At 40.4% G+C, this 16,673-nt stretch overlaps 4 protein-coding genes across 7 annotated transcripts; 3 read left to right on the top strand and 1 right to left on the bottom strand.

The window, feature by feature from the left end:
- Nucleotides 1-405: 405 nt before the first annotated feature.
- Nucleotides 406-2,570, top strand: LOC6623946 (1-acyl-sn-glycerol-3-phosphate acyltransferase delta-like). Its single transcript, XM_032435025.2, has 4 exons — nt 406-670; nt 1,074-1,261; nt 1,333-2,223; nt 2,289-2,570. The coding sequence occupies exons 2-4, from the start codon at nt 1,081-1,083 to the stop codon at nt 2,378-2,380; spliced, it is 1,164 nt and encodes a 387-aa protein (XP_032290916.1). The 5' UTR covers nt 406-670; nt 1,074-1,080; the 3' UTR covers nt 2,381-2,570.
- A 1,150-nt stretch (nt 2,571-3,720) lies between these two features.
- Nucleotides 3,721-6,203, top strand: LOC6623865 (1-acyl-sn-glycerol-3-phosphate acyltransferase gamma). Its single transcript, XM_015175517.3, has 5 exons — nt 3,721-3,855; nt 4,744-4,944; nt 4,999-5,534; nt 5,598-5,955; nt 6,017-6,203. The coding sequence occupies exons 2-5, from the start codon at nt 4,764-4,766 to the stop codon at nt 6,106-6,108; spliced, it is 1,167 nt and encodes a 388-aa protein (XP_015031003.1). The 5' UTR covers nt 3,721-3,855; nt 4,744-4,763; the 3' UTR covers nt 6,109-6,203.
- Nucleotides 6,204-6,559: 356 nt separating this feature from the next.
- roq (RING finger and CCCH-type zinc finger domain-containing protein roquin) lies at nt 6,560-14,143 on the top strand. Of its 4 annotated transcripts, none has more exons than XM_002046203.4 (4): nt 6,560-6,687; nt 7,491-7,653; nt 7,711-10,158; nt 10,212-14,143. In XM_002046203.4, exons 2-4 carry the CDS (start codon nt 7,492-7,494, stop codon nt 10,491-10,493), a joined length of 2,892 nt encoding a protein of 963 aa, XP_002046239.2. In that variant the 5' UTR covers nt 6,560-6,687; nt 7,491; the 3' UTR covers nt 10,494-14,143. The 4 variants fall into 4 exon arrangements, 2 of the variants coding, with proteins under 2 accessions (XP_002046239.2, XP_015031005.1); XM_015175519.3 differs by lacking the exon at nt 6,560-6,687 and adding an exon at nt 6,901-7,159; XR_004303714.2 differs by lacking the exon at nt 6,560-6,687 and having other exon boundaries at nt 10,212-10,581; nt 10,641-14,143.
- A 753-nt stretch (nt 14,144-14,896) lies between these two features.
- LOC6623916 (alcohol dehydrogenase) lies at nt 14,897-16,013 on the bottom strand. The gene is made up of 4 exons (XM_002046202.4): nt 15,841-16,013; nt 15,546-15,773; nt 15,322-15,495; nt 14,897-15,262 (listed from the first exon to the last, which is right to left on the bottom strand). Exons 1-4 carry the CDS (start codon nt 15,931-15,933, stop codon nt 14,978-14,980), a joined length of 780 nt encoding a protein of 259 aa, XP_002046238.1. The 5' UTR covers nt 15,934-16,013; the 3' UTR covers nt 14,897-14,977.
- Nucleotides 16,014-16,673: the final 660 nt, after the last annotated feature.

Genomic DNA, 16,673 nt, shown 5'->3' with positions numbered 1-16,673 from the left:
TATAGAAACGCTTCTTTCACGTTAAAGCTATAGTAAAACATATCAAAAATATGCCAATTACATTTAAAAATACTCACAAAGGGAATGCTCATAATCATTTTAAGTAGATTTTTAGCTGATAATTTGACGCAGATCGAACATAGAGAGACAGCAGCCAATACAAATACATACGAATATTAACTGCGTGTATGTATGTGAATATTTGAATATATTTATGCACATGTGTATGTGTGTGTGTGTGTGTGTTACCGATATTAATAGCGTGTAATGACTTGCATTCGTTCAAATGAACTCTGGCCACCTTGCAGGGTCGTAAACGTGTACACACACACACACACACACACACCCACACACACACATATACATACGTATAAATATGTGGGAAGCGTGTTTGATTTTCTCTATCTTGGCTGCTCGCCTCGGACGACAACTACGACAAGCGCTTAGGTTCTCGCAATTGATAACGGTAAAGGGTGATTAGTTTATTAATCATCGATATCAGCACCGTCAATGGAACTAGGGCAAACACAGTTGGGAATATTTCGGCATTCAGTTGATCACAGCAGCTGGCTGTGCAAGCAAGGAAGTCGCTTGTGTCCGTGCGCGCGTTTATTAAGAAATACCAACCCCTTCCCCGCAACCTACGGCCCATCGCTAGCACATCAGATCGGTGAGTGATGATCATTAACACTAATGATAATTAGCTATGATGATTAAGAAGAGCTGTTTGCAAGTGTACATAATCGAATGCCATAGTTCAATTGACAATTTTATCCAGATATCATTAACTGACATATGCATTTAATAACTGTTTCTGTTACGTTACGTTGCGTTACGTAAAGATCTTGGAGGTTATAGGGGAAATACAATAATTTGAAAAGTCCTTGAACCAGTTATTTTGGACAACTGAAACAAGCAGGACGCCGGTTCGAATCTCAGTTTGAAGGCCGCTCGAGCACTTGATAGCTTATAACGACATGCAATATTATAATTCTATACTAAACAAATTTGTTATAATAATTTAATATTTGCGTCAATCTATTTATATTATTAACTACATTTCTTATCTACAGTCTCATCATGGTCTCGCTAACGGAACTGAAAAAGCATACAATATGCCATATGATAATCGCAATCACATTTTTCTCCTGCGGCCTGCTCTGCAATATCGCCCAATTTCTGCTGTTGATCCTGGTGAAGCCCTTTAATCCCACACTGTTCCGCAAGCTAATGTATTATCCATGCTATGCCTTCTACTCCCGTAAGTCATGAACTCAGCCCATTTCGTGTATTTCGATTTGATTTTATTTCGTTTTATCCAATTCGATTCAGAGCTGGTCTCTGTCACCGAGTGGTATGGAGGCGGCCGGGTGCACGTGTACATGGACAGCGAGGACTTGAAAATTGCCGGCAAGGATCACGGTCTGATGATCATGAATCACACTTATGAAATTGACTGGCTGTGCCTGTGGATGCTGCTCGATAAATTGGAAATTTTGGGCACCGCCAAGGCGTTTGCCAAGAAACCCATCAGGTATATGCCGGTGCTGGGCTGGGCCTGGTGGATGGCGGAGTTTGTGTTCCTCAATCGGGACTTTGACAAGGACAGGGAGATCATTGCCAAGCAGCTGAAGCTTGTCTACTCCTATCCCGATCCCGTTTGGGTATTGCTCACGGCCGAGGGCACACGCTTCTCGGCCGCCAAGCACGAGGTGTCCGTTAAGTTTGCCCAGGAGAAGGGCATGACACCGCTGAAGCATCATTTGATACCGCGTACGAGGGGCTTCACGACAAGCCTGCCGACGCTGCGCGGCATCTGTCCGGCTATTTATGACATCAGCCTGGTATTCAAGCGCGATTCAAAGGTGCCCGTGAATCTGAATTCGATATTGAGCGGCGAGACGGTGGAACCATATATCTTTATTCGACGCATCCCATTGGAGCAAGTGCCCGAGGGCGAGAAGGAGGCCGCTGCCTGGCTGCAGAATCTGTACATCGAGAAGGATCGCATTGTCGACAGCTTTCACGAGACGGGCAGCTTCTTCAAGACGTCAGGCATCAAAGAGGTGCCCTGCACCATCTACAATCCGCGCATCAGCAGCCTCATCAGCTTCGCCGTGGTCGGCAGCTGCTCCATGCTGTCGATCTTATACTATTTTGTCGCATCCTTGCTGGCGGCTAACTGGTCTGGCCTGATAACCATTATGACCATATTTGTGATATGTAAGCATACTACTTACTTTAATTGTTCTCCAATTTCATCAACTGAAATGTTTTTCCACCTGCAGTTTTCCTGCTGCTGAGTAAAGCGAACAACATGTCAAAGATCAGCAAAGGTTCCACATATGGCGTCGCTGGTGGCAAATCGAAGACAAATTAGTTATCAGTCCAATATTCTATACAATAGGGAAGTTTACGTTTGATCAATTTGCAACTAAAAGAGGAGGCGTGTCCGCACCTTTAAGCTTGTGGATTCTTTGACGGGGATTACGGAGAGATGTACATATGTATATGTATAGCAATTTAACGATTTTTTTTTATTGATTTGATAATAAAGAATGCAAAATAGAGCTAGCTTATATATTTGTAGGAATTACATGTCTGGACTTTGGCACAGACTGCTGACAGACACGAAAATTCTTCGTTTGCCCTCGCTAGGCATTTAGTTCATAAAAAAAGTAACATTTGTCAATGAGTCAAGCTGATTAGATAAACATAATTATGATTATAAGTGTACTATATTTGTTAAGAAACGAAAAGTTTGGAAACAGTAAGCGCGATAAAGTATTGGCAGCATTTTTATCAGTCTTTCTACCAATAAACGGTTGCCGCTTTATTGCAATCGTTGGCTGAAATGAACTTGAAACGAACAACATTTAGATGTTTATGTGATAACTATTTAAACAAACGCACTTACTTAAGCATATGAGTTTTATATTTTAAGGTTATGTTTTGTAGAGCTTTTGCTATTTCAAATGTTGCTGTTTGGCGCGTAAGCTATTTTGCGCACACGGCTAAGGCCAGGGCGGCACTAGCAGCTGCTGAAGTGTGCTGTCGATATGTGCTGTTAATCTTATCGATAGTTATATTGATTGCGGCCAGCGCTAGGTACACGAAAAAAAAGCAAGCAAATAAATCTGCGCTACATTTCGTTGTATTAAATTTCTATTAAAATGTTCTTGATATTTTTGTTCTGCAACGTGTTCGCACTTTAAATCTTGCAGATTAATCAATGGGGACTTAGCAGATATGAACACGTATGTATGTATAGCGATAAGGCGATTTTGTCAATGATTTAAAATTGAAAGAAATGTTGTATATATAGCATTAAATGTCCGGACATCTGGCATTGACTACTGGAATTTTTGTACCCATAAAAAATAATTGTCACTGACTTAAGATGATTAGATTAGTTGAATAGGAAAGTTTGGTAGCAGTAAGCGCTTTAAGTAACGGCAGTATTATTCATAAGCTTGTGTACCAATTATCAGTAATTGCAATCGTAAACTTAAAAATAGTAACATTAAGATATGAAGAAGATTATAAAAATACCAAATTATTGCCAGTTAGTAAAACAATTTAAACCAAACCTTAAGCTCAAACGTATGCCTAATCATGTATGGCATCTTGGAACTTTTGCCGTTTTAAATATGCCCGCCATTTGCTGCAACAGCTGCTTAGCGCAAAAGGCATAAGCCAGGGCGACACTAAAAGTTGCTGAATAATATGTTTAATCGATTAGTTCTGCTGGTCTAAACGATAGTCCTATCGATTGTCTTGCAGCGCTAAGTACACGAAAACAACTTTGATTGACAAAAAACAATTCGCGAATCGCACAAATAACGTTGCTAAGAGGTAAATTTTGTTGGGCGTTCCAAATAAATACGCAATCTGCATACATTTAAGTGCACAATAAACAAATTCAAGTGTATCAAGTGTAACGAAGAAGCCAGAGATTGGACAATGTGCGATTTGTATACATATATATATATATATATGCCATATATGCCATGGCCATGTCAACTAGATAAATATTTATGGCGCTAAGCGCAATTTACATGCGATCATTGAACTGAATAGACAACAAAAGTGTAACTAATAATAATTGTAGCATGAAGCTATCACGTTGGCAAAAACAAACACGCACGCACACACACACACATACATAGACACCCTCGCGCGTTCCCACATTTTGTTTGCTGTGAAATAAAAAAAAAAAAAAAAGTATCTTCATACATACGTAATATATGCAAATAAGTTGGCGATACACACGTACGTGCATTAAGATTCATTTATGACATGACCGTGCGGACTTTGGTCAGTTCACAAGGCAATAATAATAATCTTTATACGAATTGCATTGCTGTCTTGACAACCTTATCTCAACCCGCTGGCCACTGTTTTCAGATAAAGACAGCATTTGATTAAACTGTGCATATGTGTATATATCTATTGGCTGCGCAATCAATGACAATCTGAATTGGCTAAGGTCTGTTCTGCTAATTGACCAGCAGCCAGCTGGTAAATTGATTAGAACTTTGCTCGCATTCGTTTCGCAGTTCTGCGCGTGCCAAGTGTGTGTGAGAGCTGGTCGTAAAATCGACAAGAAAAAAAAAAAAAAGAAACGCTGCTATATATACACAATTTATATAGTTTTTTATATCGTGGTTATTTTAAGTTTTATTACGTAAAACTGTCTTAGTTTAATATACCATCATATAAGCAAACATCTGGCTCTCTTAGATTATTCCAGGCGTGTGATCATGATTACGTTAGAGGAGCTCAAAAAACTGAGACTGATCCATCTATGCATTGCCATAACATTCTTCACCAGCGGGCTGACCATCAATTTCGCCCAATTGTTGCTGCACATATTCCTGAAGCCATTCAATAAGCATCTCTTCCGCAAGCTCATGTACTATCTATGCTATTCCTTCTACTGCCGTAAGTAATTGTCTCGAGTTTAAAGAGTTTCATACTAAATCCTATCCATTGCAGAGCTAGTTTTTGTCGCCGATTGGTATGCGGGCTGCAAATTGCGCGTCTTCATGGACGCGGACGATGCGAAAAAGTATGCAGGCAAGGAGCATGTGCTGCTGATGATGAATCATAAATACGAAATCGATTGGCTGGCTGGCTGGATGATTTGCGATAAGGTCGGCGTACTGGGCAATTGTAAGGCGTACGCGAAGAAGGCTATCAGATATGTGCCTTGTATGGGCTGGGCCTGGTGGCTAGCCGAGTTTGTCTTCCTCAATCGTGATTTTGACAAGGACAAGGAAATCATTGCCAAGCAGCTGAAAATAGTTTACTCCTATCCGGATCCCACATGGCTGCTGCTGAATGCGGAGGGCACACGCTTCACGCCGGAAAAACACGAAGCTTCGGTTAAGTTTGCCCTCGAACGTGGCATGACGCCGCTGAAGCATCATTTAATACCTCGCACTAAGGGATTTACGGCTAGCCTGCCGGCGTTGCGTGGCATCTGCCCGGTTATATATGACATTAACTTGGCATTTAAGGCCGATGAGAAGGTTTGTCATTATCCCTGTTATCCTTTGTATTTGTTCTACTCCTAAGTTCGTTTCTCTTTACAGACGCCGCCCACAATGTTGTCCCTGCTTAATGGCAAGGGCGTCGAGCCTTATATGCTAATGCGACGCATTCCGCTGGAGCAAGTGCCCGAGGGCGAGAAGGAGGCCGCCGAATGGCTGCAAAAGCTGTTCGTAGAGAAGGATCGCATAATTGATAGCTTCTATGAGACTGGCAGCTTTTTCGAAAAGTCTGGCGTTAAGGAGGTGCCATTCCAAATCTGTAAACCACGTCTCAGCAGTCTACTCAACTTTGCCGGCTGGGCCACCTACTCGTTGTCCCTAATTATCTATTACTTGATCACGTGCTTGCTGGCGTCAAATTGGACTGGTCTGATTACGGCTCTGTCTGTGCTTGCCATCTGTACGTATTCAAAGAACAAAAGTGTTATGCCAACTCATATGCCAATTTCTTATTTTTTCAGTCTATTGGTTAATGGGCGCTGCAATTAATAAGACACAAATCAGTAAAGGCTCCAACTATGGTTCGAAGAGCGCAAAACCAAGCGCACATTGATTTCGTAATTATTTAAAAATTCGTTGTTTGTTAACGAACGTTTAGTCAATGAGCCAAGCTGATAATCTCACAATTATATCTATATATACAATTAACTTTTAATCGTGGATTTATGCCTGATACGTTTATCAGCCGTCCTTATCTCCGTGTTTTTGCTACAAAATGATTTTATGTTTTTCTTGGCTATAGGTGAGTTTAAGTTATCAGTTTGGTAATAAATTTAATAAATTATTAAATAAATAAGGCCGCACACTAGACATACACAAAGTTTAAAATGTATAGTAATGCAATAACAAATCATTAAATAATGCAACTACATATTTAAGCTCGTTTTAAAAACAACCACTAAAATAGATAACAGATTATGACATCAGCTGACGTTGTATCGATTAAACGATACTATCGATATTTCAGACAGAGCTGCCACCCCAACCTGTAGACAAGACAGTAGAAAATGCATCGAATATTACAATTATCGATAGTTTTTCAGTTCTACTCCCCATTTTTATAAAACGCCAAATGAAAATTAAAAAAAACTTCGTACCTTTAATTTAATGCAATAATATGTGCAATTTGAAGGTGAGTTAACAACAACTCACTATTTGCTGCTTTATACGCAAACGGTACATACTCAAGTGAAAAGTGAAACGTAACACTGCCTCCAGTTTGCAGTTTGATTTGTCATTTCTGGGAACGGGGGCTCGGGCTCTCTCCTGTGTAGGCTCAAGGACCGTCTGTTATATGTGTGTATATGTATATAAATGAAATGCTTGTCGCAGCACCAAGTTGTGGATATGTGCAAGGACTGCTGGTGGGGGCATGCAGAAAATAGAAGTGTCTTTGTTTGAAGTAAAAAGAAAGCAGACGGCGAGCTGATGACGTTGAACTACGTTCAAATTTCTCTCCATTGTGCCACTGTCAGTTATATATACAAGGTGCTATATAACTACATTTCGACATATATATGTGTGTGGGCCTTATTAAAAAACAAAATCATAATCATATGGTCAAGGAACTGCTCGGAGTTGCCAGTTCTCGCATATGCAGAAATGTACGTACATAGGTATGTGGCAAGCACACACATATACATACGCACAGTGTATTAATACCAGCGTACACGTACAAATGTATACAGCTACACACACACATATATATATATATATATATATATATATACATGTATTTCGTGTGTGCGCGTGTGTGTATGTGCGAGCTGTTGAACGACAGCTGACGTTGTTGGGGGTATCGGTATGGTATCGGTGCGGTATCGGTAATCGTAAAACAAGTTAAAAGCGCAACGTACTTCCTATGTACATACATACATACATACACATAATAGATGAGTGTATTGAATCGAATGTTTTCCTTACGTTTTTTTATAGCATGCCGATTCAGGCGCCCTCATGGACAGACTTTCTCAACTGTCCCATCTGCTGCAATGAGTTCGAAGCCAGCCAGCGTGTGCCGATCAGCCTGGGCTGCGGCCACACAATATGCAAGCCCTGTCTGACCACGCTCTACAATCGGCAATGTCCCTACGATCAGGTAAGCTGGCCCTAAATCACACAAAGCAATGTATTAAATCGTTTTATTGTCATTTAGACGCTTATTGTAACGGATATCGAAAATTTGCCGCTTAATTATGCACTGCTGCAGCTGGTGGGCAATGGCAGTGGCGGTACAGGTGGTGGTGGCGCCGCCGAGGAGGAGCTGGCAGATCTGGCACCAAGTGTGCTTAAGCTGCAGCCGGAACAACTAAAATGCTACAAGCTGGGCAGAAAATGCATCGAAGAATTGGCCTTGCATTTAAAATCGTTTCTAAATTTGAACAGCAGCAATTTGCTGACCCGGCCCATGCAGCGCAAACTGGTCACGCTTGTCAACTGCCAGCTAATGGAGGAGGAGGGTCGCGTGCGTGCTTTACGAGCTGCACGTTCCTTGGGCGAACGCACTGTCACCGAACTGATATTGCAGCATCAGAATCCGCAGCAGCTTAGCTCGAATCTTTGGGCAGCGGTACGCACTCGAGGCTGTCAGTTCCTGGGACCCGCCATGCAAGAGGAGGTGCTGAAGCTTGTCTTACTGGCGCTGGAAGAAGGTTCGGCGCTCTCACGAAAAGTACTTGTCATGTTTGTGGTGCAACGGCTGGAGCCTCGCTTTCCTCAAGCGTCTAAGACGAGCATTGGTCATGTGGTGCAGCTGCTCTATCGTGCCAGCTGCTTCAAGGTGTCCAAGCGCGAAGCGGACTCCTCGCTGATGCAGCTAAAGGAGGAGTTTCGCACTTATGATGCACTGAGACGCGAACACGATGCTCAGATTGTGCAGATTGCCACCGAGGCGGGACTGCGCATTGCGCCCGAGCAGTGGTCATCGCTGCTGTATGGCGACATTACGCACAAGTCCCACATGCAGAGCATCATTGACAAGCTGCAGACGCCGTCTGCATTTGCACAGTCCGTGCAGGAGCTGGTCATTGCGCTGCAGCGCACCAGCGATCCCGCCAAGCTGGCACAGCTGCACAATCATCTGCAGTATTTGGCCAGCATTGATCCGTGCGCTGAGACAGCTAGCTGGGAGGATGTATCCAAGGCGCTGGACGCTGTGAAGCATGCCGTCATGGGTCTAGTACATTTCCTGCAGCATCACGGCATACGCAAGCCACAGGAGAGCAGTCTAGCCGGCGGCTCTGCCAACAATAACAACACAAAGTACAAGATAAGTCTGTGCCGGGACCTGAATCATCGACGGGTATGCCCACGAGGCGCCAGCTGCACATTTGCTCACTCGCAGGAGGAGGTGGAACGCTATCGCGCCCGCAATCGTGGCAAGCATATTAAATCATCCATGCCCATGGCAATGCCCAGCATACCACCAGGTGGCAAGAAACCGCTGCCCCTGGGCAGCGAGGTGCCCGCACACACCGGCCCAATGATGCCCATATCGCCCATACGCTATATGCAGCCACCAGCACAGCCGACCAGAGGCTTCCTCGAGCCCAATTGCAGCATACCGCCTGCAGCACACAATCTTCCCCCAAGCGGTGTCCATCCACAATTGCTGCGCGCACATCACAGTCCCATTGGTCGCCAGCAGCAGCAGCAGCACGCGGCGCTCAATGGACTGCTGGTGCCACCGGCACCAGGACGCTATGAGCAACGTTTTAATTATGGCCCGGCGCCGGCTCCGTCGCGCAATAATGCCACGCGTGAGTATCCGGGCAATTCCCCGACTCAGCCGCCGCAACGCAACCCACCGAACTACAACAACATCAGCAACAACAACAACAACAACAACAACAACAATATACACAACCACAACAAGAGCTTCTGCAGCATGCTTCCAACGGATGTATATCATTCGCCCTACTTTGGCAACGAGGCCACGGGGAACAGCAAAGGCAACGCCGAGTTGCCAGCAGCTACGAAACTGGGTCATCCAGCTGCTAGCGGCAATCCGTGGGAGCATACATATATGCCACAAGCATTGGCAACGCTACCGCCGCCGTCCAGCAAGTATCCCAGTCGAGTTATGTCCACAATTTTACCCGCAACAGCCGATACCTCATTTTATGAAAAGAAACCGCCGAGTAATAATGTTAATATTGATCTGGATGTGGAGAGTGCAGCCCATGCTGAATCCATGCCCTTGTTTAGGCCCAACAACAACAACAACAACAGCAGCAGCGGAAACAACAACAACAGCAGCAGCAGCAACAACAACAACAACAATAACAATATCTCATTAATATTCTGGAATAACTCCAACAAAGATTCGGCCAACTTTGTGCGTTCCGACTCCATATTGGATGACGATGCATCAACCTCGGATGTGCCCACCGGCTCCTCAATGCACAGCCGCTACGGCCCCATATGTCCCAAACGCTCGACGACTAACTGGCACAACTGGCCCATGGAGCATGACCCAAACAACAAAAACGAGTTCCTCAGCGACAAGAGCACAACAGCCGGCGAGCTAAACTTTGCAGGATTCGAGCCAAAGCCAGCCTACAAGCCGGAGCACAATGACAACCTCAATGTCAATGCCAATAAGGTTAGTTTTTAGCCTGTTTAGTTACAAATGGTTTTTAATTGAAACCCTTACAGAATTCAGCTGGACGTGATAGTGTGTACATTTGGAACAACGATCTGAATGCTAACGCAACAAGCCCCTCGAGCAATTATTGGAACAACAGCAGCAGCAGCAGCGAGCCAGCAGGGTCCCATAACGAAAGACTGAAGCAGCTGGATGGCAAGCCGATGCTGCTCTCCGAGGACAGTTTGGAGGGTGGCATCGATAGCGGCATGATGAGCGAGCTGGAAAAGAATCTAGTTGACATTGTCGAGGTCTGGTCGAATCCGGATGATAGCGGCATAAAGCTGGACTAAGCTCAGACTATGGATGAACAATGTTCGAACGAGTGGAAACATAATGCAATCATTTTTATCAAGATGTCCCCTGTTGGACATTTTACAGGTTTGTACACCGCACAGCTTAAAATTCTAGAATTTCAATTAACTAATCCTAGCAAATAGTTAAAGTTTGATCATTAATCGATCGGTCCAAGAAGCAGATAAGAAGAAGCAGTTAAAGAAGAAGATGAAAATAACAGATTTGGGTAGGGGAAATTAGAATTTATTATGTAATTATTTAATTGTCTATTTAAAGTGTTGTCGAGCTCTATATATACATATATATATATATATATATACATATATAGATCTATATGTTCATTGTTCTATATTGAATTGATGTTCGGGCCAACCGAACTAGTCCGTGTTATATTTTTAATTTTGGTTTTTAAATTGATCAGTTAGAAAAAACAAGAAGAAGTTCATATTGTATAGAAAACTTGATGTCTAAAACTAGCCACGATCTTTTAGCACAACAATAATATAGATCTAGTTTTTAGATATTCAAATTGCTAACAAATTAATGCAAATCCTGTGCACACATAATTTCCGTAGATGTTGGGTAGTTGCTCCCGAAAAGAAAATTGAAGATTGATGAAAAGCAGAAAAGGTACACAAAGTCCGTTAAAAAGATCAAATCTGTTAATGGGAATTACTCTAGATAAAGATGTTGAAGCACCTGAACTCTGCCAGGGGTAAAAGTTTGCACTAGAATTGAATGCCAAAATGCTAAAACCATCTGATTATTGTAAGACCCAGCTACATAATGCTGATAATGTATGTAGTTCGAGGTCGGTTCGTAATTTTTATATGGGCAATATATACGGAATGAATGGGCGTGTCTGCTCCTATCAACAATATTGTGTGTGTCTTTTTGTTTTTGTAGCGTTTCTTTGTTTTTTTTTTTTTTCTTAGATTATCTGTGAATTTGAAATTGAACCGCTATTTTTATAGAGAAGAGAATTAAATATGAAAAGATATAAGATATATGTACTAGAAAGTTGGGATTCAAGTGTGACCCGCACCTGAGAGGGTGGTGTGCGTCAGGGGGAAGGGGGGGTGTGGGGTGGGGTGGGAAAAGGGGACCCACATACTTTTGATAATTTATATGCATGTGTGGATGAATGTTTATATTTCTTAAAGAAATTTTAATAACGCTATTGTGCGATGTTGTTAACTATTGTACTATATTATTAAATTTATTGAAAATAAATTAAAATCATGTCCCTTTGCGTTGTACTCGTTGAACTGTATACTTGCAGCCCTACTATATACTAAATAAATATATTAACGATATATATGTATATATATATAGTATATATATATATATATATATACATATACTATAATTAATGCGCGCGCTCTACTACGCATGTAATACATGCGTTAATATTTTAATTGATATATTAATATTATATATTAATATCAGATGATCCCATGTTTTGCTTGAAGACTTTTTTGATTCTAATGCTAACTCAAAATGAATTTTATATATATTTGAAATCAAAAGTCAAGAAAACCTATCAAACCTACTATCATATACATATAAAACAGATCGAACCATATTAAATTTAAACGATCCGATCTGATTTATAGCCGATTTTCATTGAAAATGAATGTGTTGTTAAACCGTTGATTAAAATCATAAAACAAAATGCAATGAAAAACTATAAGAGAAGAATCCTATGTATATTTAATTAGCTCAGTTGTTAATGTGAAACATGCGCGAGACACAGAGTTCGAGTTCTGTTCCGTTTAGTTAATGCAAGCAATACATGCATACATATGTATTTTTGTTATTTATTAAAATGATATTGTATGTATATGCAAGAAAAAAAAAAAAGAAAAGAGGAAGAATAATATGTAACTATGTATGTATTTCCTACATATGTTCAGTAATTGACGCATTAAATAATGTATAATGTAATATGCCTAAGCAAAGAATTACTGAAAACTGATTATCGATAACAAGCAAAAGATCGATAAAATGCGATGCGATCGTTATATATATATATATATATATATATATGTGTGTGAAAACGAATGAGATTTGTAATATGTATTTGTAAAGTTCGCCAAAACGTTTTGTTTAGAGCTTCATCTCAAGTTCCACGTATTTTGTGAGTCTCGTTAAGTGCGATGCACGATCCGCGAAACACGACCCATCCCGATCCCAGATCCTTTTAACCTTCAAAACCGGCAACCGCTGCGCCAGTCTGTGAAATCCTATTGCGTACTTAAGACACCACCGCGTGGGTGGAGCAAACGGGAGAATTGTGGTGCAGTTTTAGTCTAAACCCAATGGGTTCACATAACTTCTTTGTTGAGTTGACTTTTGTAATCTTATAAATCTATTCTATGAACTTGGAGTTCGAGCAGAGCCAACATTGAGCAGAGACGGAATTCGAATTCCAAGAGCAAATCAACTACATTTTCTATATATATATGTATATATTTATATATATATACACTATACATATTATATGTATTATATTTAATACACGTATTTTTTGTATTATCATTAAATGTTAATTTTAAGTAATTTTGATTTCTGTTAACCCTCCCAAAAAACAAAACAATTTATTTATTTTATTTTGCCAATAAATTTTTCAATTAAATTTCAGTTATGTTTTTACTTAAGTTCATATTTTATATGATATATGTATATATATATAGGTTATATATCTTGAACGTGTGCAACATATCAGAGCCGATTTTGAAACTTAGAAACTTACACGATACCACCACCCACTAAAAAAAAAAACAAAAACGAAATACCACCCGAAGTTAACTATGGTTAAGTAAACAGTAACTAGTTATGGACAATCGACCCAAAGTTCTGAGACACATTCTCAACTCAAGTTATATATATATACTTATATATAAATATAGAATACTTAACGAAAATAAATGTATATAGAGATATGCCTATGTATTTGATATAGACGCTTCTGTTCCTTGTGACTAGGTTTAGTGTTGTTCAACAAAAATTATTGAATAGTACTCACGAGTGTCTGAATACATTCGAATACCAATAGCTGGCAATAGTTAACTCGTAAAGTCTCTGTGTAATAGTTACATTATTGATGAACTACAAGTGCTTCACAAGTAGCTGCAATCAGGCGCTTCTATCAATTGGCCAAGTGACTTACAATAGTTTATATACTTATCTCTCATAAACACATGAAAATCTCTTCCATCCTAATGCATCAGATGTATTAGGGCGCGGACAATACAACATTTGCATGCTTCTTCAGATGGCACCCAGCTCTACAGATTAGAAAACGAAATGTCCACTCGAACGTATTTGAATATGTACAAAAATGTTATATTCAGCGATGAGAAAAATTTGTGTTATTTGTTGGAGATTCTTAAATTGTGATGATGTGAAATTAACAGTTAACATATAAACTACTCCCAGTTTAATGGGAACAAACAAATGTCTTTATATTTCCATAGATATGTACTTATTATTATAATAATCTTAACTAACTACTAATGTATACACACAATTATGCATACATACGAGCTAAATAACCGAACATAAAATCAAATATTATTTCAAATTTTATCTACAAAAAAAAAAAAAAAAAATATAAAAAAAAATAACTGACACAGTCTTGTATCTGTGTATCTGATAGATACTTTATCCTGTTCGTGCCAGAGTCTTGAAAAACTGTTGGCAACATCAACTCAATTATGTATGTACTTTTTTGTGTGCTGAATTTTCTTAAAATTCATTATAAATGTATTAGAAATTGAAACAAAACAAAACGAATTAATGTGTGTGCGAGAATTCTCAATAAAAGTTATTTAACGATTTTTGGGCTTGAATATAATCTTAAAGGTAGCCATAGTTAAAAGAAACTTTTCCTTTTAGCAAAAGGCATTCCAATTTATGGAAAGCTCTTAAATTTACAAAATGTTCCATAGATTATATTATTTGAGCCAATTTTATTGATAAAACTAATTAAAGTTCTTTTAAACTCTTGCTTAAGGTAAGTTTATATCTTAAAGATTTCATTTTGAAAGATATACGAAAAGAATTTGTTTAAGTTTCAGTTTTTAGCCAAATTAATCATAATAATTATATTTATTTGATGCATTTTAACTTTATTTAAGTTTTCAAGTGGGCTTAAAGAATTTTAGTATATGCATGGAATATTAAGTTTTTTATTAAGTCTTTGCATAAACAGATATATGTTATCTGCCCTTAAGCTCAATTATAATTTTCGCTTTAAGCTAATGTCATTTGAGCATAGTCGCAGCATCAATTGTGGTTTGACTGAATGCTATGCAAGCTTCTGTGGTTGATTATGAGAGAGATTTGAGAAGGTATCAGGTGGAGGAGAGGTTAGCGCAATTAACAAGTCTAGAAATTGATAAAAAATGAATCGTATTTTATTTTAATGAAATGTACTTTGAAACCAGTTTATAGAAAAATTGCTGTTGGGTGATATTCAATCTTGGAGCACGGGCTTCCACATGACGGGCATGTCAAGTTCTTCCATTTCGCCCACGTCCAGCTTCCAGACGCCACCATTTTGGCCCTGTTCAATGACCTTGACCATATTTCTGGCGCAGACCTCCGGTGGCTGACGCTTTACCTTGGGTATAATTTTCTTCATGGGTGTCTCAAACGAAAATGTTGTCTTGTCCAGCATATCGGCCAGCAGGGGCGTGTCCGTGAAGCCTGGACAGATGGTGATAAAGGCCACGCCGGTGTGAGCATAGTAAGCGGGATCCTGTTAAGAAATTGAGGGCGTCAGAGTATGAGTGAGCACTCCCAACTTACGGTACTCACCGCCAGACCACGTGTGAATGCGGTGACGCCATGCTTGGCCGCCGAATAGATGGACATAAGTGGGGTAGGCTGCAGCCCGGCCACGGATGAGATGTTTACCACGAGTCCGCCCCGGCCGCCCTTGGTCTGATCCATGTGCTCCAAGGCCAACAAAGAGCTGTTGATCAAGCCCAGCTGGAATGGAATTTGATTACCGTTTGCACCACACTAAAACGCCTACCCACCAGGTTGATTTGTATGGTCAGCTCCACGAAATGGTCGTTCATCAGGCCCATGCCATTGACGACCAGATCGAAGTGTTGCAAGCGTGCGGCGGCCGCTTTGTAGGCCGCCTCGAGCTCTGGCTTTTGGGTTATGTCCACTTTTTGGTAGAAGATCTCGGTATTTGGATACTTTGCCTGCCATGCGCCCATGAGCTGATCATTCGGCGCCAGATCGAACACGGCCAACGCCTATAAAGTCAACCAAAAACTCGATAAGCCAAATTGAAAACACGTCTCGGTCACGAGCAGAACCAACCTTCAGCTGGCGTTCGAGCAGCTCGGCGCACACTTTTTGGCCAATTCCGCCAAAGCCACCGAGGTAAACCACATTTTTACCAGCCAAGTCCATTTTTCAATTAGCACTCTTTAAGTTTTTTGGTTTAATAATTCAGCTTGTTCTCGGTCCGACGTTTGGCTTTCAACTGAACGTAGATCTCGGCTCTCCTGAGTCTTTGATCGCTTTGTTTATCAAACGCAATCATCAGCGGCGATATAAGTTTCTTCTAATACCCTGTATATAATTACATTTTGCAGCTGAAAGAGGGCATGCTTTCTCTAAACTCGAATAGTCTATATATAGACTTATTCCCGATAAGCTTCTCGACCTGGGCGTATCTGGTTTCTTTGGATTCAATAAGAAACAAATTTTCAATATTGAAATTCATGAAACAAAAAAAATTTGACTGACAAGCAAAGATAAACATATTCTTAGAGAATCTTCTTACAGGGTATTTGTTAGTCAGGCACTTGTAGCTAATGTACTCTTGTTCAGATATGGATGTGTTTAACAAGAGTTCAGTGCCTTCCACTGTGGAGCATTAACTTCGCTGCGGAAGCGAGTAATAAAAGTTTTGATTAAGATATCACAGCATCTTCTTCGATAGTTGAGGACCCCCGTCTAGATTTTCCAACCGATGGACGCGTTGAAAATGTTTATTTTGGTGCTCCAAAAACAAACATTGTTCAATTTAATCTATATTTAATGTCTTGAGACAAACAATGCATGAGATATCTGTAAGGAGCCGAAAGCGTATTTGATGAGCGCTATGAGGTTTCTTTATTTGTGATTAAATTGTATTTAGATCATTA

This window comes from Drosophila virilis, chromosome 3 (genome assembly GCF_030788295.1).
Source record: "Drosophila virilis strain 15010-1051.87 chromosome 3, Dvir_AGI_RSII-ME, whole genome shotgun sequence".
Lineage (NCBI taxonomy): Eukaryota > Metazoa > Arthropoda > Insecta > Diptera > Drosophilidae > Drosophila > Drosophila virilis.
Note: the sequence above shows the minus strand (reverse complement) of the source record. Positions and strands in the feature narration are given on the sequence as shown.